Here is a 20,298-nt window from a genome sequence, read left to right on the forward strand (position 1 = left end):
AGGGCCAGGTATTTCTTCACAGCACCACAGCTGCCTCAAAATACTAATCTGTGGATCCTGGCAGAATGTTTAATGATGTATTTATTTATTTTATGGGCATTGGTACTTTGCCTGCACGTGTGTCTGTGTGAGCGTGTGGGAGCTCCTGGAACTGGAGTTGCAGAAAGCGTGAACTGTCACGTGGGTGATGGAATTGAACCCGGGTCCTCTGGAAGACCCAGCCAGTGCCCTTAATCATTGAGCCATCTCTCTAGCCCCAAAGAATCTGGACTTCTATTCCTCTGGTTACTGGTCTGTTTCCCATACTTCCACAGCTCACACAGGTCTATTCTATTCCTTAGAAGAGTGACTTCCTTTTGTTACAAACACACCCATACCTTTGCTTAGTGGTGTGTGTGTGTGTGTGTGTGTGTGTGTGTGTGTGTGTGTACACAAGCATGGGCCCATGGAGGCTGGAAGGTGTCTTCCTCAGCTGCCCTCTTGCTTCTTTTCTCTCTCTTTCTTTCTTTGAGGCGGGATCTCTCACTGAATCTAGAGTTCCCCATTTGCATCACTGCTTGTCCATTTAGTTCATCCTTCTAAGCTAGCATTGTAAACCCAGCCAGGTGGGCCCTGCAGACCCAAACACACGTCTCCATGCTTCAGAGCCAGCAGTTTACCCAGGGAGTTGTCTTTCTAGCCCTAAGGCTATTTTGTTTTAAACTATAAGGAGTCCCTAGGTCACCCAGTAGCTTCCCAGCCCCATCTCCTGCCTTCACTGGGCAGAAGCAGCCAGGCTTGGTCTTCGTAGAGCCCAGCACACCCTATTAGGACTCTCCTAACACCCCTAATATGTGATCATTGTGAGGAGGCAGCCCTTGAGATAAAGGGAGAATACACAATTTGCCCTTTTTCCCCCACTTTATCCCCAATGCTAAGTTTCCCAATGCACATGCTCAGTACCTTCCCAAGCCCTGGTGAGCCTGCTGGCTCATCTATGGCAACCTGCTTGGCAACCTGCCTGGCAACAGAGTTGTTGGGCCAAGGCCCTAAGCTGTCAGGTGAGGCAGAGACTGGGGCAAGGCCGAGGTCTAGGCTGGATTTGGGGTTTTAGGTAAGTCCCTTTGGGGTCAGACTGGTGGCTTTGGGCAGAGGTAGACCCTAAGAAGTCGTAGGTGGCAGATGGCCCTGATTTAGTCCTGCAGGTGCCAGGTTGCGGGGGAGTCGGTGGCTTCTGGTGGGGGGTCAGTTAGTCACGGCCGGGTGTATAATGAGAATGGGCATACTCCAGGAGTCCCTGGCACTGGGGAGGAGGGCGGAGATAAAACCCAATTGGAGCTGAGCTGCCAGGTGTTTCCCGGGGTTCACCTCTGGAGAGGTAACAGGCTGTGAGCACGCGTCTGAAGGACGCTCAGAGCAGGCTTTCTTTAAGCTTCCAGCCCGCCCTAGCTCCCGAGGGACGTTCTGAGATAGGTGCTCCAAAGGGGAAATGGGTATGTGTGGGAACCTTGGCGTGTGTCCTCTGCTGGGCCGAGGCTACAGCTGTGACACCTGTGTTTGCTCCAGGTGGGTGTTCGGAGGGCCATGCAGCCCTCTTCCAGGCCTGGGCTGCTTCTGCCCAAATACTGCAGTGTGGCCACAACCCTGGAAGCCCCTGACCTGGATGGTGCTGCACCATCTTCCGACCTGTCCTTCACCTGTCCCTTTGCCATGCAAGCACCCCGGCTGCCTAGATGCTGCACATTTCCCAGGTACCAGTCTCCGTCACCCATCCTACCTTTGTCCTGTTCCTGGCCCTAATGGCACTTGGATGTCCTCAAATGGCTGGGATTTCCCAAAATAGCATCTCCAGAAAGCCCTCTAAAGTGTGACTATGAGAGGACAAAGGAACTTCAGTCTATAGCAAGATCTATGGATCGGTGTGCCTGGGGTAGGGCCGCGACAGCCCAAATGCTCAACTTAGCTTTTTTAAAATTTATTTTAAGTGTATGGGTATTTTGCCTGCGTATCTCTGAGCACTGCATGCATACAGTACCCGAGGAGGCCAGAAGGGGGCAGTGGATCTGCTTGAACAGGAGTCACATACGGAAAAGTGTTAGCCTAACTAACTAAATTCTGGCCCTCTGCAAGTTTCACAACCACTTAACCACAGAACCATCTCTCCAGGCCATTGTTCGAGTTCTTAATTTATTTGTTTGCATCACCTTGTTCAAGGCTGAGTTAAGCATCTTTATATTCAAGTTTGCATAAAAAAATAGTGTTTAAAAAAAAACCCAGACCCTCTTGGGCTGCAGAGGTATTCTGCACTAAAGCATGCATACTGCTCTCGAAGAAGACCTGAGTTTAATTCCTAGCACCCATATCAGGTGGCTCACAAACACCTGCAACTCCATTTCTGGGGAATCTGAACACACACACACTTCAAAAAATAAAATAAATATTTGAATTTAAAAGAAAAAATCTGGGCAGTGGTGGAGCAGGCCTTTAATCCCAGCACTAATTCTGTCAGAGACAGGCGGATCTTTGAGTTTGAGGCCAGCCTTGTCTATAGAGAGAGTTCCAGGACAGCTAGGACTACACAGAAACATCTTGTCTCAGAAAAACCAAACCAAACAACTCAAAGGACAGATCCCTTATTCTGCTACTGCCCCAGGCCAGAGAGCCCTCCCACTCAAGCCTTCAACTACTCCTCAGTCCCTTCATGAGCTACTCTGCACTTCCACCTCCCTCTGATCCCTGGAGCCACGTACTTTTCAGTTTGGTTCCCTTGTCATTTCGGTACCTCATTCCAGAATCCCACACTGTCTTGGGACTCATCTCCCAGTTCTTCTTTTGAGCATCAATTAACCTGAGTATGCGAGCCGATTTCATTTTGGTCACCGTGAAACAATGCCCAGCCCCCAAAATGCCTTTTGTGACCTTCACTTTCTGCTACCTCCAGAGGTTTAGCTGGTCTTACAGGATGTTATAGATTGCCACATTCTCCCTGGATTTCTGCTGCACACGCCCTTATTCTCCTCAGTGCATCTCCTCAGACTCAGGTTTGGTTCTTATTGTCTTTGCTTTCTATTTCACTCATGTATTTATCTGGGTGGGGACACACACCATAGCTCACTCATGGAGGTCAGAGGACAACCTTTCATAACGTGGGGTCTGGGGATCGAACTCAGATCATGAGGCAAGTACATTCACCCTCTGAGCCTTTTCTATAGTCCTACTGATGTTTTTAGGGTTTCGTGTTCACCCTTGATTTCATTTGCTTTTCCCAGGTGTACCTCTTGTCACCCATGTTTCCACACTGTTGAGAGGCCGTGGCAGGGGCTTAGCTGGCTGGGAAGAGTCGGAGATGCCACTGGCCCCCAGGTCCTGGCCAGAAGGGAACCAGATGGCTTTTATTACCTGGCTCAGATAAAGGCTGCTCCAGAGGCAAGTGCTTCTCCCAGGTTCCTCAAACACGTGCTCCTCTGGAGACCTCTGTTGCACCTGATGGGTCTTAGCTGTATACGTTCCAAAGTTTGCTTTCCTGGCTAAGTTTCGAGGGCTTTGTGGTGAAGTGCCACAGAACAAGCAGCTTAAGTGACAGAAACCCATTGTCTCCCATTTCTTGAGGCTTCCATTTCTCCAGGCATTTCAAGGTTGGCTCTAAGGGCTATAAGGAAGAGTCTGTTTCCTGCCCGACTTGTAGTTTCTGGTATTTGCTCAAAATCCTGGAGTTTCCTAGGCTTGCCTCACCTTGATCTCTGCCTTCAACTTGACTTGGCTTTCCCACTGAATATTATCTATTCAGATTTCCTTTCTCCAAAGTATTTTTTAATTTATGTGTATATGTGTCTCACTGTATGTATATATGCATAGGCCAGAAGAGGGCATTGGATCTCCTGAAGCTGGACCTACAGGTGATTAATTGTGTGCTGCCTGACGTGGGTGCTAGGATCTAAACCCAGGTCCTCTAAAAAACAGGAAGTGTTTAACCACTGAGCCATCCTCCCAGCCCCTCAAGTTTCTTCTTGGCATAAAGACATCAGTCAGAAGGACCTGCCATGCTCACTGTGACTTCATCTTAACTAATTATACCTGCAATGGCCTGATTCTTAAAAACAGATCATATGCTGGGGTAGTGGGACCAAGGCTTGAATACGTCAACTTGCAGAAGAGGGAATTGAGCCCTTAGCATCGAGAAGCATGTACACTGGCTGTTCAGGAAGATTCTATGTTGAACTATAGGCATGAGCCTGAGAGAAACAGGACAGACTGTGTATTTCCCACATTTGAGTACACTTGCTCTCATACACAAAATCTTGTTCCTGAAATGCCAGGAGCCAGGCCTGACCTCTACGTCAGTGGTAACCTATTTCTTTTGGACTTCTTTTTTCTTTCTTTTTCAAGACAGGGTTTCTCTGTGTAACAAACGTTGGGCTGGCCTAGATTCGCTTTATAGATCAGGCTGGCCTTGAGCTCATAGAGATCCATCTGCCTCTGCCTCCCAAGTGTGGCTTTCTCTTCTTAAAATTAGTTTTATATCATGTGTGTGTTTTGTCTGCGTGAATGTAAGTGTACTATGCGTGCATGTAACGCCAACACAGGCCAGAAGAGGACATCAGAGCCTTCCTAGAACTGAAGTTACAAACAGTTGTGAGCTGCCCTGTGGGAGCTGGGAACCAGACTTGGGGTCATTACAAGTGCTCTTAACCACTGAGCGATCTCTTGGATTCAAGTTTTAATTTTTTGAGCTAGGACCTCATATATCCTAGGATGCCTTGAACTTTGACTTTCTTATCCTCCTGCGCTCAAGTGCTGTCAGTACAGGCTTTACTGCCATGCTTGGGTTATACACTGAACCACCAGGGACAGAACCCACGGTCCTGCACATACTAAGTATGCTCTCTGCTATTACCCATCTCCAGGACTTTTCCTTTGGAGTAAGACTTTGTGAATATGGTTTCATGTGTGTATGCACACGTTCATGTGTGTACACATGCTATGGCATGTGGGTGAAAGCCAGAGGAAGACTGGGGGAGTCAGTTCTCTCAGTTTTGGGTCCTGGGAATGGAACTCAGTTGGCCAGGTACGGCTGCAAGCATCTTTCCTGACTGAGCCATCTTCTTTTCCCATCCTTTTTTTTTTTTTAAACTGGGTCTCAGTCTGTAGCCACGGCTGCCCTGGTACTTGATATGTAACTCAGCATGGCCTGGAAGTCAGTATAAAGTTCAGTATAAAGCCCTGGCTGACCCCAAACTGCATCATCATACTGTTCCTCTGTTGTATTTATTTAATTTTAAGATTTATGTGTATAAGTGCTTTGTCTGTGTGGTGGCTTGAATGAGAATGTCCCTCCCCCCATAGGCTCATATATTTGAGTGCTTGTTCCTCATTTGGTGGAACAGTTTGGGAAGGATCAGTGGAGATGGCCTTGTTGGAGGTGTGTCGTGGGGAAGGCGGGGCTTGAGGTTTCAAAAGCCTATGCCATTTTCAGCTCTTCCTGCCTTGTGCCTGTGAATCAAGATGTAAGCTCTCGGGTACTGCTTCAGCACCATGCCTGCCTGCATGCTGCCATGCTCCCCACCATGGGGGCCCTGTGCTCGAACCATCTGAAACTGCAAGCCCAAAACACTTTCTTTTATAAGTTGCCCTGGTCATGGTGTTTTATCAAGACGTTAGAGAAGTAACTAAGACAGCCTGCATGTATGTGTGTGCCTGGTGGCCACAGAGGCCAGAAAAGGGTGTCAGATCTCCTGGAACTGGAATTATGGATAGTTGTGAGCCTCCATGTGAGTGCTGGGAACCAAACTCTGGAGCTCTGCAAGGACAGCCAGTCTTAATTACTGAACCATTTCCTTAGGCCCTAATGTCAAATCTTACTGTTTTCTTTCCATAGTTGGAGAGGCGGGGGGCCCTGGTTGTGGAATTTGAGGCTCCCCTTGTCACAGGCCTAAAGCTGCCAACCCAGCAGCAGAGAGTGGTATTTCCAGAAGACGTCATTCAGTTTTCACCATCCGTGTCACACTCACTGCAACCAGGGGACAAGGTGCTGGCACTTTGGGAACCGGAGCAACAGCAGTACGGCCCAGGCATTGTTCTCTTGGGCTTGAAAAAACAAAAAGGCCAAAGAGGTAAAGAACCCCCTGTGACCGTGGGGGAGGTGTGCCATGGGGGAAGGCACACTGCTGGAGGTCAGAGCTCAAGGGTCTCAGAGCCACAGCCCTATCTTCCAGGCTTATGTTCTATTTGCTATCAGGGAGGGTAGACGCTGGCAGCTTGTGTCTGTAATGCTAGCACTCAGAAAGCTGAGCTGGAGGATTGCTGTAAGTTTGATGCAGCCTAGGCAATACAAGTTTCTCAAAAATCCAAAAAGTGGGGGCTGGAGAGATGGCTCAGTAGTTAACAGCACTTGCTGTCCTTGCAAAGGACCCAGGTTCAGTTCCCAGCATCCATGGAGGCTTACATCCTTCTGTAACTCCAATCCCAGGGGATCCAATATCCTCTTCCGGGCCCCTACCATGTATGAATGTGATATACATACATATAGTCAGGTAAAACCACATACACAGAGTAAAAATTAATAAAAATATTTAGGAAACAAAGCAATAGGAAACCAAAGTATAAGATGAAACAAGGGAAACAACCTGAAACCACTGTGTGTATGTCACTTAAACCGCAGCATGAGCATGAGCTGGGTGTGATGTTGTGTCTGTAATTTCAGTGCTCATGAGGCTGAGGCAGGAGGATCAGGAATCTGCAGGCAGCCCAGCGACACAATGAGTACAATGAAACCGTCTCAAAAACTCTAACAAAGCAAACAAAGACCTTATTGTGTGTGGTGGGGGAAGAGAAGCATTATAGATTCATGGGAGGCTCAGCTCCCATCACTCACCAAGTCCTTCAGGGACTGACAATCTCTTTGTACCAACCAACCAGCACAGCTCTGCTGAGGCTGCATTTTGGTTCCGAATGAAAACCAGGGCCTTCAAAGTCATCTTTGGTCAAGGAGGCAGCAAGGTGGCAGTAAATTCTCCAGAACTGATGGTCAGTGTGGTACAGAAGGGGACATTCCCACAGGCTCTCTGAGCACAGTGGCCCATGAAGATCCAGGAAGAGCAGAGGGGTGGGGCTGAGATTTTGGCTTTGGGGATTTCAAGAATCAGGAATTAAAAAAACAAAACAAAAACCAAAATAAAACAAACAAAAACCAGTCTCCCATTTCTGTTCATAGCATCTAAAGAAGAAATCACTGTTCACTTCTGGAATGGCAAGACAACTGAGGTACCTCTAGACAAGGTCAGGTGGGTGCCCCCCACTGTCTGGAAGAAGGCTGTGGAGAGACTACAAACATGTCAGACCAGGGATTGTCACAGTTCTTGTCTCTGGGCACCTCACTGCTCTCAGCTGGGACCCAACACAGGATGCAGCACACAGAGGCCTCCTTTGAACGTGTCCTCCTTATGCCCTCTCTGTCTCTCCTGTGCCCACTGCCAGCTTCTGTATAGGAGCAGCTGCCCTATGGTGGGGCCTAGCTGGTGGCCTCTAACTAGCACCTCAGAGCTCACAACCAGAAAACTCCCAGAGCCAGAGCAGAAGCCCACGGCTCAGCTTTTGTCCCTACAAGGTCCCAAAGAGGAGGCACTAGCAACGTTCAATTCTAATATGCCCTCCTCCGAGGAAGAGAATTCAGAGAGTCACCTGGAGATGCGACTGCCCCAGAGACAGATGGTAAGCAGGGCAGTCAGCACTGACCCCACCCTTTCTGAGAAGTCTCTGCGGCAGCACAGGCCCTGCCAGCCTGAGTGGAGGCCCTGGAGGAGGAACGGGCCTGAGCCTCCCCCCGGAAAGTCAGGTATGTTATACCAGGTGTGTCGCTAGCTCCCCAGGCAGTAGCGAGGGGCTGCATGGGTCTCCTGGGAATCTGCTGCACTCTGGTGGCTTGTAAGTCATGTATGGGAAGCAAGCTGTGGGGTAGACTGTCAGCTGAAGGAAGTGGGGGCTTCCACCCAAACAAGAGAGGATGGGTTGATCCTTGTGCTCTGATCTATACCTCGTAAGAGAGGGGGAACACTGCCTTTTGCTGTTTTACTACAGATCCATTGGCCACTCCTGGCTACAACTTGAGCTGAGGACTATATGGAGCATACCTTGGTAGGCTGGAGGAGATGCTTGTTATTTTCCACCTCCTCCCTATCCTATCTAAATTCCCATCAGATTGCCTAGGGGAGGCAGCTGCATGAGGAAGCTGGCCTGGGCTGGACTCTGGAGGCCTGTTGTCACTGATCCACTGAGTAAGGATCTGTGTGGTAGGATATACTATGCTCTGAGAGTTAAGAACACCATTGCTGAGGGCTTAGGGGCCGCCAGGCACTGTGTAAGACCCACTGCACATCCTTGTCTGAAGCCATTGGCTTGTTCTTAGAACAGCTGCTTAGCCAGAGGACTATTCAGCCTGTGAGCACTCTCTCCACAGGAGTAAATGTTCAGTTCCAGAAACTGAGATCTTGTTTCTACTTTCTTGGGTGAATCCTCTTAGACCCCAGGGTTGGGCACGAATCAGGGCAGGTCTAAGTCTATTCAGCTATATATATTTAACTAAAAAGAAAAAAAAAAAAAAAAAAGCTGAGGAGTTGTAAATAAAATTGGTGTTATGCTATATACTGTTTATTGTTAGCCCTATAATTATTATGACAGTATTATATAACCTGCTTTCACAATTAGTAAGACACAGAGACCTGTTAGATTTTATAATTGCTTTATTTACCTTGGGCGGGCAGACATTTCTACCTATGCTATCTCAATAACCTTGCCATTCATCTCTCAGCCCCCATCCAATGCCATCTGCCTTAACCATTCCCATCTGGGCTACCTTCCATCCATAATCTTATAAATACTTGCTCATATTTTTCATCTTGATGTTTCTTCTTACGCCATCCTTGGAGTCTTTTCTCCCAGCCCACGTGGTTCCTTTTCCATGTTCACCCATTGTGGTCCTCCTTCTTCCTCTCTTCCTGTCCATCGTTTTCCTATGATTTTCCTGCACTCAAAGCCCAGAAACTTTAGCCACACCTACTCCATTCTGCCCTGCCCAGATTTTAGAAATTTTAATCAACCAATCAGGAATGATGTCTTAGGCAGGTTTACACGACAAGGATAGAGCAATAACCAAATCTTGTGGGCCAGTAATTAGGATCAAAATGTAAGCATCAGACCAACCCCGGACAAGCACACACCTTTTATCCTAGCATCTGAAGGCAGAGGCACATGGACCTCTGTGAGTTCAAGGCCATCCTAATCTACAGAGTGAGTTCCAGGACAGTAGGGCTACACAGAGAAACCTTGTGACTACTGCTCCTCCTGAGAACATCCACATCAGGCAGCAGCTCACAATCATCAGTTAACTCCAGCTCCAGAGACCTGACACCCTGTTCTGGCCTCCACACGTACCCACATATGTATGACATACACTCACATACATATACAAACATATACATGAATAAAAATGATTTATTTGTTTTGTTTTTCAAGACAGGGTCTCTCTGTATAGCCCTGGCTACCCTAAAACTCACAATGTAGACCAGGCTGTTCTCAAACTCAGAGAGCCATCTGCTTCTACCTCCCAAGTGCTGGAATTAAAGGTGTGTATCACCACTGCCAGGCTGAAAATGAATCTTAAAAAAAAAAAAAAAAGAAAGAAAATAATTCTAATAATTAATTATAAAGAAGAAAAATGTATCTTTTGGATCTTTGGTGTTTTGTTGCAGTACAGGAAAAAAATAATTTCTGGAGCTGACCCACTGAGTATCATCAGGAATATCCTAAATCTACATAGAGAATGTTCTAGACAGAGGTGGGGATGGGGGCTGGGGAAAGGACCATCCCCAGATATTTTTTCCTTTTTAGCTCTATTCCCAAGAAGTCCCATCTGCTGCTGTTTTTGTTGTTTCAGCAGCTTTGACAGGGCCTGGTTCTGTAGCCCACACTGGCTGGGTTCTAGGATTATAGTGGGAGCCACAATGCAGATGTGGTACTGCCTGTCATAGTCAAGTGGCAGACATGACTGATGTGCATAAAGCCATGTGTTGGCCAGGGCTAGAGACAACAGTAGGTGAGAGAGCTTTTCCTTTCCAGGTTTGCATTCTTATAAGGAAATGTAATGTCTGGCTTCTAAATACAATTGGTATTTAATCAGTACTAAGCACCAACACTCCATCAGACAGTACTTGATATCAGTCTGTCAAGTTCCAGAAGTCCTCTGATTATGTGGGACCTCTGTCCTCCACACATGGCTTCATGCTTTCCCTTACACGGATACTAAGCTAGAAAGAAAAGAAAAGCTGTTACCCACTGTTGTCTCCAGCACCAGCCCCACTCACTAATCTTGGTTTAGGAACAAGACATTGCCACAACAAGAAAAAAGACAAGGACAACCAACAGGACAGATTGCAAACTTCAGTAGTGTGGACTACCCAGGAGCTAGCCCTGTGAGCCACCAACATGAAACCATGATGCAGACTCAACCAGAAGCTGAACACAGACAACAAAGTCAAGGCATTGGGACAACCAGAGGAACAATTCCCTTAGAAGAAAAGTCCTGGGCATCTGGGTAAAGCAGAATGTCCGGACAGGGCACTGGAGGAACTCCTTAGGTAGTTCTTTCTGGTGTCATATTCTGTTTGAGGACTGTAAAACAATGGCTCCTTCCCAGAAAACCACACATATGCACTGTCTTGCATATGTCAGAAGGCTTCCCCACCAAGTCCATCCCAGGCTTCCAGGAGTATGTGCAGTAACATGTTCCCGGCACCCAACTCAGGCAGTGCACAACTACCTGTAACTCCAGCTCCACAGGATCAGATCCCCCTTCAGGATTCTGAGGGTACCTAAAATCACAGGTGCACAAGTCCACACACACATAATTTAAAAAACTGGGGCTGGAGATGACTTGTTGGTTAAGAGCATTTGTTGCTCCAGCAGAAGACCCAGGTTTGGTTCCAACACTCACATGGCAATTCACAACCATCTTCTGGCCAGGTACACATGTGGTACACATACATACATTTAGGCAAAATACTCACGCACATAAAAAAATCTTAAGAAGCAAGCTAGACATTGTGGCTCACACCTGTAAATACCAAGATTTGGGAAGCTGAGGCTGGAAGATTGTTTCAAGTCTGAAGTCAACCTAGGTGACACAGGCTCATCTACAGAGTGAGATTTTGTCTCATCTTAAAAAAGAAAACAGAAACAAAACAAAAATTTAAAAAATTACAACCAGCATATACGATTTAAGATTGTTCTCTTACAGGAAGTTAAAGGATAATAAAGTCAACACTTGAAAAGGGGTTATAAGAAGCAGCTGATAGAACCTTCTACAGAAGAAGGCTGAGCAGGGGCAGGCAAGTGTCTAACACCAACTGCTTCCCTGAGATCTCCTGCAGGTTAGCAGTATTCGCAAGAACCTGTTGTGAGGGGCACAGGAGACTGTGGTCTTGCACTGGAGCTCCCTGGCAGTGGCTTGATGAACTGCTTAGGATGCCTATTCACAGAAGGGACAGGCTGTGTCCACTGCTTTGGGCAAATGCATCTCATCTCCACTGTCTTCTCATAAAGCCTACAACTGTATATGGTGAACACTGTGTTTCTTTCTTTTTAATACCAATAAAATGAATTCTTTTTATTTCCAAATCTCTCCCTTTATTATCATAATTAACACTTTCTTGGAAAGCTAGTAATAAAAGCAGCTGTTCAGACAGCACCATTACATTATTGTTTTCAGGCACACAAGGACGGGGGACTTTTACAATTTCAATTTAAAATGATCTTGAAAGAGACAGACTCCAGTTCATTAAAACCAGGATTGATGTATCATTATTAAGACAATTATAAGGTGGTTTTATTCTTCCTGCTACTTAAAAAGAGTAAAATGGTCAACGTCATATGGGAAAGACCAAGTCCACACTTTGCCCTGGGTCAACTGCAACCACATGAGTCTTCTTGGTGACGGAGTTTGAGCCCACGGTGACAGAATAGGTCCCTGGGTACACTTCTATGTAGAGGTCCTTAGAGATGTTGTCAATCTGGAAGGAAAAGAGGTACGGTGGTTTAAAGACTGAGCTCAGAGCCACGTGAGCATCTCCACCAGGCTGCCCTTGTGTGCCAGAGGTAGGGCAAAACATACAGATATGGGGTCCCACTCTCAAAGCAAAGCTTGGTCACATGATAGCACTGTTGTTTTGGTGATTTTTAGCCTTTATACTCATTGCCTTGTTTCTAAATCTGTGAGAATACCTATGTCATGAACAAGCATGTGAAAACTTTGTAAACGACAAAGTGTTTTAGGAACATACTGAATTATAAAAAGAATATACCCCCAGGTGTAGTTACTCAAATCTTAAATCCTAGCACTCTGGAGACAGAGGCAGGCAGATCTCTGTGAGCTGGAGGCTAGCCTGATCTACATAGAGAATTCTAGGACAGCAAGGGTTACACAGAGAAAGACCCTGACTTGAAAAACCCAAAAAAGAAAAGAAAAGAAGAAAAGAAGAGGAAGAAGGAGAGGAAGTAGTAGTGGTGGTGGTGGTGGAGGAGGGGGAAGAGGAGGAGGAAGCAGCAGCAGTAGAAACAGCAGCAGTATACCCACTAGGTGACGTAGAAGTCAGGCAAAGGCAAAGGGTAAGAGCTACTGCTTGGGGATCAGAAGTAGAAAATGGCACCTCTGAGTAGAGACTGGCAAGGTCTGTTAAATAACAAGAATGGCTCTTTTAAATGTTTGCTAGACTCCCTTCAGAAACATGATACTAGAACCCAGATGGTGGCTTACAAAATCCTGTAAATCCAATTCTAGGGGACCTGACACCCTCTTCTGGTCTCTGAGGGTACCAGGCATACATATGGTACACATACATGCAAGTATTCATACACATTAAAAAAAAAAATCCATCTCTCACACTGGAACAACAGGCCAATCAGAATTACCATCAATGGAGATACCCGTGCCTGACATTGCATTTGTATTAGAAACAGAATTTTTTAGTTGCTAATAATTCTAGAATGATCTGAATCCTGGCTAGTAACAAACTGTATACAAACAAAAAGGGATTTAGTGTGTCCAAGTTCCTTTCCTCAGAACTCCAGCTCTTCCAAGTCCCAAACAAACTCCCTAGGATTACAGACTACTTACTCCTGGGTCCTGACAGTGAAAAGCTCATATCTATTTCTATTTTTTTCCACAGACACATTTCCAATGTTTTGGAACTTGGTATTATCACATGTACACATTCTGAAATTCCAGCAATGGGCTGGATTTTACAAGCAGAGGGTTAGGTCCTCCTGCTGCTTCAACAGATGGTGGAATTCTAGCAGGAGCCAATGCCAGCCCAGCTGAGCCTAGGAAGTGAGCTGTGAATACCTCACATTCTTCCCAACCACAAGTATGAGCTGAGGCACAGAGAACATCCCTCCAATCTCCAGTGAAGGATAGGACACCAAAAAAACAGCACTTTGCACCAAACCAAAATCTTGTGGACCCTCAAGTGTAAACCTTCCAATTTGAAGATACTGTAGAGCCCATACAAATAGAACCCACTAAGTAATGGGTCAGCGGGCTTACAGAAAGGTGGTGAAGCCCAGGACACTTGGGAGTTCTGTACTCACAGGCCAGAATGCCTCTTGAGAACGCTCTGATGTTTGGTAGATGCTTCCTGAACCAACAGATGTCTCTCCTCTGCAGTTTCTCTGTCAAGACGAATATCGATTAGGACCTAAGCTTTGACCTCCAGAAAGCAAAGACATTTTCTTTTATCTTATTAGGTTTACTTCCTATGCCTTTTTTCATTCGTCATCTGTTATTAATGATCTGTTTGGTACATTTAGAAATATTTTTAGTCACATGTTTTCCTTATGTGGGCTTTAGAGTCTGGCAAACTTGAATTTGAGTCCAACTCCCATGTTCTACTACTCACTAGTAGGGTTCTCTTAACTCTTGGTTTCCTGCACTGTAACACAGAATCCTGGATGGAAGACTGAAAAGCTCAAGTTGTGATACTCAATGGACTCTCAGAAACACAGTTTTCTTTCCTGCTTCTAAGGAGTGGTGTTGGCAGGGAACATGGATAAAGCCTTTAGAGGCGCCACTTTTGCACATTACAGGAAAAGAAGAAGGCCATATATGCATCTCACTTAAGCTCTCTAGGAGAGCTCAGACCAAGGTGGAAGGGAACTGCAGGACACATGACTCTTCATAATCCAGAGAGGACATTAAGAATTATTGCAGTCTGCAGTGAGCCTACTCATAAACCCATGCTCACGCCTGTCATTTTTTTCTATATCCCTTTACCCTACTATTCTGAGATGACTTACAGGCCGGAAGTCAGGAGTCAAACTTAGGGACTTGAATCTGGACTTAAATCTGCCATCTTTAAGTATAACTTTTAAGTAAAAAAAAAGTTTTTTAACAAAAATCAAAACCAAAAGCCTACTTCCATTGAATAAAAAGAACTTTTGGCTTTTGAATGACAGCACATGTTAAAAGACAATGCATGCTATGGGGCCTCTAGCTGTTATCTTTAAGAGTAGAGGACCCATGTCTGGTTCCCAGTGCTCACACTGGGTGGCTCACACCATTTGTTAACTTCAGCTCCAGTGCACACAACATCCTCTTCTAGATTTGCTGGGCCCCTGTGTTCATGTGCACATACCCACACACATATACGTAATTAAAAACAAAGTTGTTGTTGAGACAGTCAATGTTGCCCTGGCTGTCCTGAAATTCTCTATGCAGAACAGGCTGACCTGAAACCCAAGTGCTGGGATTAAAGGCATGCACCACTACTACCTGGCTCAAAAATAAAACCTTTATGTTGGTATAATGTTCTTTTGAAATATATGCGCCTTACCCTTGTTTCTTCAAAGGCTGATTTCTGCCCTGCCCCCTCTGGTTTCAATCCGGATATTGCATCGTGATACTTATTCTAAGTATCCTGTCTCAACTGTGTATAAATAGGCTAAAATAAAACAACTAGCCACAATGTTGTGCAAAGGGAGGAGCCAGAGGACAGGAAAGAGGGGAGGGGCCAGAGGGCAGGAAATGAGTGGGAAGAGAAGGGGCTAGAGGAGAGCTAGGAGAACAGTGCTGGAGGAGAGATCTTGGAGCTACGTGGAGATGGACTGGACATAATATTTCACAAAAAGCAAGTACAATGTGGGAAATCTAAACATTAGGAAACTATGAGGGCCTGGAGGTTTAGGATGGAGTAAATATTGCCCAGCATTGTGTTCTAGGTTAATTAAATAAATCATGGTTTCTGTGTGGTGATTTGGTTATATAGCTGTTTAGTATGAATAGCAGCATTACTAAAAGAATATCAATAGTAAATATTAATCCATTTACAACACCTTTAAAAAAAACAATCCTCTTTCGTATTCCTAGATATATATAAGAATATAAGAATATGTGGTTCTTAAGCTCGTCCAAGAATTCTGCAGCCCAGGATTGTTGGTTCAACTGAAGATCCTAGGGTGAAATGAATCATCTTATGTTTTCAGACAAACTCCTATTTCTGGAAGTTCTCTGAGGCTATGAAGTGACACATGTCTACTGAGCACGGTAATGCTGAGTCACACAGGCAACTGATGACACAAAATCCCACAGGGACTTCCAAATCAGGACCTTAACCTTGAGAGGCTGCAGGCAGGGTGTGGAACGACGGAGACATACTTGCTGTTGGCTGTACCCTGTGTCTGAGCACACACGCATCTCTGGACGCTTCCTTCTGTGGTATCGGTAGACATGGGTTGACCCTCCTTCCTCTGGCATAGATGAGTAGTATTTCTAGAGAAGTAATGTGAAAGAACACTGAAATATCCTGGCCAAATTTCCAGACTCTCTGATACTTCTGCACAGTAAGGTTTAGGAAAGAAGCAGGAGAAAAAAGGTAAATTACCTACCTGTTCTTTACCTAAGCCTGAGATGGTTAAGACAGGAAACTGCATTTGGCATGGCTTTGCTGCCATCTGGTGCCTCTACAGGGCAAGAGCTCTGACCAACTAAATAAAGGTAACAGGGATCATGTTCTCTGCTAGGGTAAAGGTTTAACATCTTTGCTTCAATACCAAGTACACACACACCCTTTCATTTCATCCCGACAGAGTTGGATCAACAATTCTGTGTTTACTTTCCAAGTACTCAGACAAGGACAAGGGAAGAATGGAATAATTTCCTTAAGTTGAAGAAACACAGAAGGTTACAAAACATAAACCTAAAAGCCATGTGGCCTTTTGCTCCAGAATTTTCCATAAGGGAGTAGAAGGAGAGAGATCTCTAGTGTAGGAATAACCCAAAAGATCAGAAAAGCTACATTTTTCTTCCTCCTCTTCCAAGTTAACCTTAAATTTGCCCTTGACTATGAGTAATAAAGCTATCATAACATACTATAGGAACAATGTCAAAAGAATGTGATGAGAGCAGTGAGATGCTGGGGAGAGAACTCAGGACAAAGACTTATGACATTTTAAGGTTGCTTTAAAGTTGTGAAGCCAAACCCAGAACACTTTTCCAAATCTTCAAAAGGCCAAGAAGTTCTGAAGTCCCATTCTGTAACAGGACTGAAGTGGAACATAGCTGAACACCTACAAGAACACCAGTTGGCTAAGCCTCAAAGACAACCATTATTCCTTTGACTGAATCATGAACTAAATGTCTAAGTTACCCATTTGTAGTAGAGCTGAGGTTACAAACTGTTCAATAAGAACCTTAGGACTAATACTAACATCTTATTGGCTGAAATCCTATTCTTGGGTATAGCAGTAGACGCCTATAATCCCTACACTCAGGAAGTAGAAGCAGGGGGATCAACAAGGCTGGGTTCAAGGCTAGGTTTACTTAAGTAGCAAGTATGAGGCCAGTCTGGGCTGCTCCAAATCTTATCTCCAACAAAACAGAAAGACTGGCAATTTGGGGATCTTAACATCTGAAGCCTGAAAGCACAGTGAAAATAATTCTTTCCCATCTTGGTTATACACCAGTATCTTTAAAGTCAGGCCACTCACATGTAAAGCCTGGAGTGACTCCGTGGAAACAAAGCTTATGTTTTCTTTCCTTTGGTGTTGGCTGGTCTGCCTTTAACATTCCCTCAACCCAGTATATAGATTTCAGAAAAACTTAAAATCTGTGTACTCATTTCAGTAAATGAATATTGCATGGTGTTGTGATAATTTGCTATTCAACTCTCAGTGAAAAACAAAGAAGTCAATCATAAAGTCTGGAGCTTAGAAATTTGGACTTTATTGTGGGAAGCTAAGGAACACAATGAGGGAGGTTTCATGTCCAGAAGTGCATTCCCAACTTCTCACAGCTTGGGTCAAAGGCCTTAGGTGAGGCTTAAGAGTAACCAGTGGACTACCTGAAAGTTACAGAACAAGGTTTGATCCATGGGAAGCAGGTCCTGCCATTAGAAAACCACACAGCCGTACCTGCTTCACAAGGCCAATTCTGTCACCAACTGTTTATGAACATAGGGACTTTCAGGCTTGACTCAACACATTTTGAAAACAAAACAACTCAGGTGTTATCCTGAATATTTTTTTAACTTCTTTTCAAGGGAAGAGGAAACATCCCCAAGTCTGACTTAACTGTGGAGGTAAAACAAATTAGCCCAACACCCCTCTACACAACTGAAAACTTAATGCAGGCGAAGGCCTTTTCTGGTTTGTTTACTGCTGTACCCTCAACAACTACATTTAGGAAATGAGTAAATATCTGTTGGTGAATTCTAACTTGGATTTACCATCCGGCTTCATTAACTGAATTAACTCCAATCTGCTTAGGAAGGCCTGTAGGTGGTGGGGCAGTCTGATTCGTAGCAAGCACAGATCAGGGGCACAGTGTTTAGTTCACGCCACTTACCCCACACTGACTTGAAGTATAGTCCATGAATTCAGCCATTGTTCTGAAGGAAGCACTAAGGGTTGGACACCTTTCTTCTCTCTATTGGAATAAACGGCAAGTCATAGGTGAAATCTACAGTTACCTACTGGAGAAGGACATCATTTGAGACATAGCCTTTTTTACTTTTAGAAAAGCTTCTGCAAGCTGGAACTGATAAGAACCTTGCTGAGAAAGAATTTTGACTCAGTAAACCAGACATGCAATTTATCAAGGAACTAACATAATTGTCTGGCTGGTTTCACTTAAAGTAGCAGAAAAGAACTGTTATTGTTGTTTAGGGTTTTTGAGACAAGGTCATGTGTACAAAACGCTGGTACTTGTACCTGATCCTCATTCCCGATCTTCCAAGTTCTGGCACCACCGTAAGAATTGTATTTATTACTTTAGATGGGGCCTCACTAAGTAGCCCTGGCTGGCCTGAGACTTGCTATGTAGACGAGGCTAACCTCGAACTCAGATCATTCTGCTTCTGCCTCCTGAGTGATGAGATTAATGGTGTGCACCACCCCACCCCGAAAGAAATACTTTAAAAGTAAATAGAATACTACTACTCCTTTGTTACTCCAAAAGAATTGGTCACATTACACTGTACCCCTTTAATACTAGTACTTGAGCCATGGGCAAGAGTTCAAGGCTAGCCTGGGTTACATGGAACCCTGTGTTAAAAAACAAAAGGTGTCAAAGCAGTTTTCAAAGGACTTTTCCGCACTTTGCCCGGACAGTTGCATTTTTTGGCCTCGGGAGGTTCCCTGCCGACCAGTGGAGACCTAGAGAATGACTAGACAGTTCCCCAGCTCCCGCCCTCACCTCTCCTAGGAGGCGCTGGAGGTCGGAGACAGACCATCGTTCCTGGTAGGGACCCTGGGGGTAAAGGACCCCGACGCTGCCTCTGGACCGCTCCGGAGAATGCCATTTCACTGCCCTCCTCTTGGCGCGCTCCAGCACTTCCCGCCCCAGCCGAGCCGAGCGCTGCAGCGAGCGCCGGTCTAACGCGTTCAGCACCGCGGCCGCCAGACAGTATTCCATGTCTCCCTAGACACGCACACACGGGCGCCGGCACGTCAGCCGCACCCAGGCCCGGATCCTGGCGGAAGCTTCCCCCGCGACCCCAACTCCCGCTTCTGCCGCATCAAGCACTCCAAGCCGGTAACCAGATGGCAGAACCCCAGCCCCTTACGCTTCCGCCTCCCGGGCCCTGGGGACGACCCCTCACCCAGCCGGCTTCTCCAGGCGCATGCGCACAGCGGTCCCTGGACACGCCCTCTGGGTTCCCGCCAGTTGCCAGGATAACCGCTGAGCGTCATGGGCGGGGTCTGGCGGTGGGCGGGCTCTATTGGTGGGCGGGGCCGGGCTCGCAGGGCACGCGGTCCAGGCAGGCCCTAACCTGCTACGGAGGCTGAGTGGCGCTGGCCGCCTGTTCGAGGTCTTTCCCGCTGCTCTGCGTTAGTGCTGGGACTTGTTGCACTAAAAAAAAAAGAAAAAAAAATTGTGATAGTAGGTCCCTGCAGGGGCTCTCTCGTTCCACATTCAGGGGGTCTCGCCACTCCAAAACCACTTCTGTGTGAGGAGGTTTGGAGGCAAGCGGAACAACACGACCGAGGAGGTAGGGCCTGGAAAAGGGCGTTCTGTCAAAGGAGCGCTCAAGGCTTGGCATGGGGGCGGGACAGAGGCCGTGGGCTGTGGGTGTGGGGACCGGTGGACTTCAGGGGATGGCAAATGTTTCCAGCCCGGATTGATAGGGGATGACAGGAGTGTGCCAGAGCTGTCTCCTCATTCCCTCCCTGCAGCTCCCCATCACTCCTTTGGAAGGACAGAGCCACAGTTTTGTTTGAGGTTTTTTTTTTTTTTTTTTTTTTTTTGAGCCAGTCTTAACTACGTAGCCATGGCTGTGCTGGAACTCACTATGTAGACCAGGCTGGCCCTCTTGGGATCTGGCCACACTAATCGTACCACTTTAAAGTAAGAAGTGGGTCAGTTACCTTTCCTAACATCATTGAGCTAGGGCGAGAGTCCCAAGTCTGAGCATTCCTGACAGAGCAACAGCGCTTGGTGAGCAGCAGGGAGGGAACAGTGAGAAAGGCCCACTCTGAGGAACACTGCATTGTGGGGGCGGGTCCCTCAAAAGGAATTCTCAGCCCTCAGGTAGTGTCAATGAATGGGCGTGATTAGCCATGAATTCACCTGTTTTAAGTATACAATTCAGTAAATTTTAATAAAATTTCTGAGTTGTACCAATATTATCACAGTTCTGATTTGAATATTTTAATTAACTGAAAATGCAGTGTTGGGCCTGAGAGGTGATTTGGGAGGGAGGCTCAGGGGAAACATTTGCCCTAGAAGCCTAACTACCTGAGATCCCTGGAATCTATGTAAAAAGTCAGAATCTGTAGTGT

General features: G+C 46.1%; 2 protein-coding genes across 3 annotated transcripts; one reads left to right on the plus strand and one right to left on the minus strand.

Moving 5' to 3' along the window:
• The first annotated feature begins 1,054 nt into the window (after positions 1-1,054).
• On the plus strand, positions 1,055-11,576 carry CUNH11orf16 (chromosome unknown C11orf16 homolog). The gene is made up of 6 exons (XM_055607477.1): positions 1,055-1,093; positions 1,546-1,730; positions 3,249-3,405; positions 5,855-6,089; positions 7,190-7,810; positions 10,349-11,576. Exons 2-6 carry the CDS (start codon positions 1,564-1,566, stop codon positions 10,444-10,446), a joined length of 1,278 nt encoding a protein of 425 aa, XP_055463452.1. The 5' UTR covers positions 1,055-1,093; positions 1,546-1,563; the 3' UTR covers positions 10,447-11,576.
• Positions 11,577-11,620: 44 nt separating this feature from the next.
• Positions 11,621-19,180, minus strand: Akip1 (A-kinase interacting protein 1). 2 transcript variants are annotated; one of them, XM_055607478.1, is made up of 6 exons: positions 19,119-19,180; positions 18,713-18,937; positions 17,864-17,944; positions 15,635-15,790; positions 13,615-13,695; positions 11,621-12,038 (listed from the first exon to the last, which is right to left on the minus strand). In XM_055607478.1, exons 2-6 carry the CDS (start codon positions 18,929-18,931, stop codon positions 11,895-11,897), a joined length of 681 nt encoding a protein of 226 aa, XP_055463453.1. In that variant the 5' UTR covers positions 18,932-18,937; positions 19,119-19,180; the 3' UTR covers positions 11,621-11,894. The 2 variants fall into 2 exon arrangements, with proteins under 2 accessions (XP_055463453.1, XP_055463454.1); XM_055607479.1 differs by lacking the exon at positions 19,119-19,180 and having other exon boundaries at positions 15,677-15,790; positions 18,713-19,112.
• Positions 19,181-20,298: the final 1,118 nt, after the last annotated feature.

The sequence above is a fragment of the Psammomys obesus genome, unplaced genomic scaffold (assembly GCF_907164565.1).
Source record: "Psammomys obesus unplaced genomic scaffold, mPsaObe1.curated_primary_1811, whole genome shotgun sequence".
NCBI lineage: Eukaryota > Metazoa > Chordata > Mammalia > Rodentia > Muridae > Psammomys > Psammomys obesus.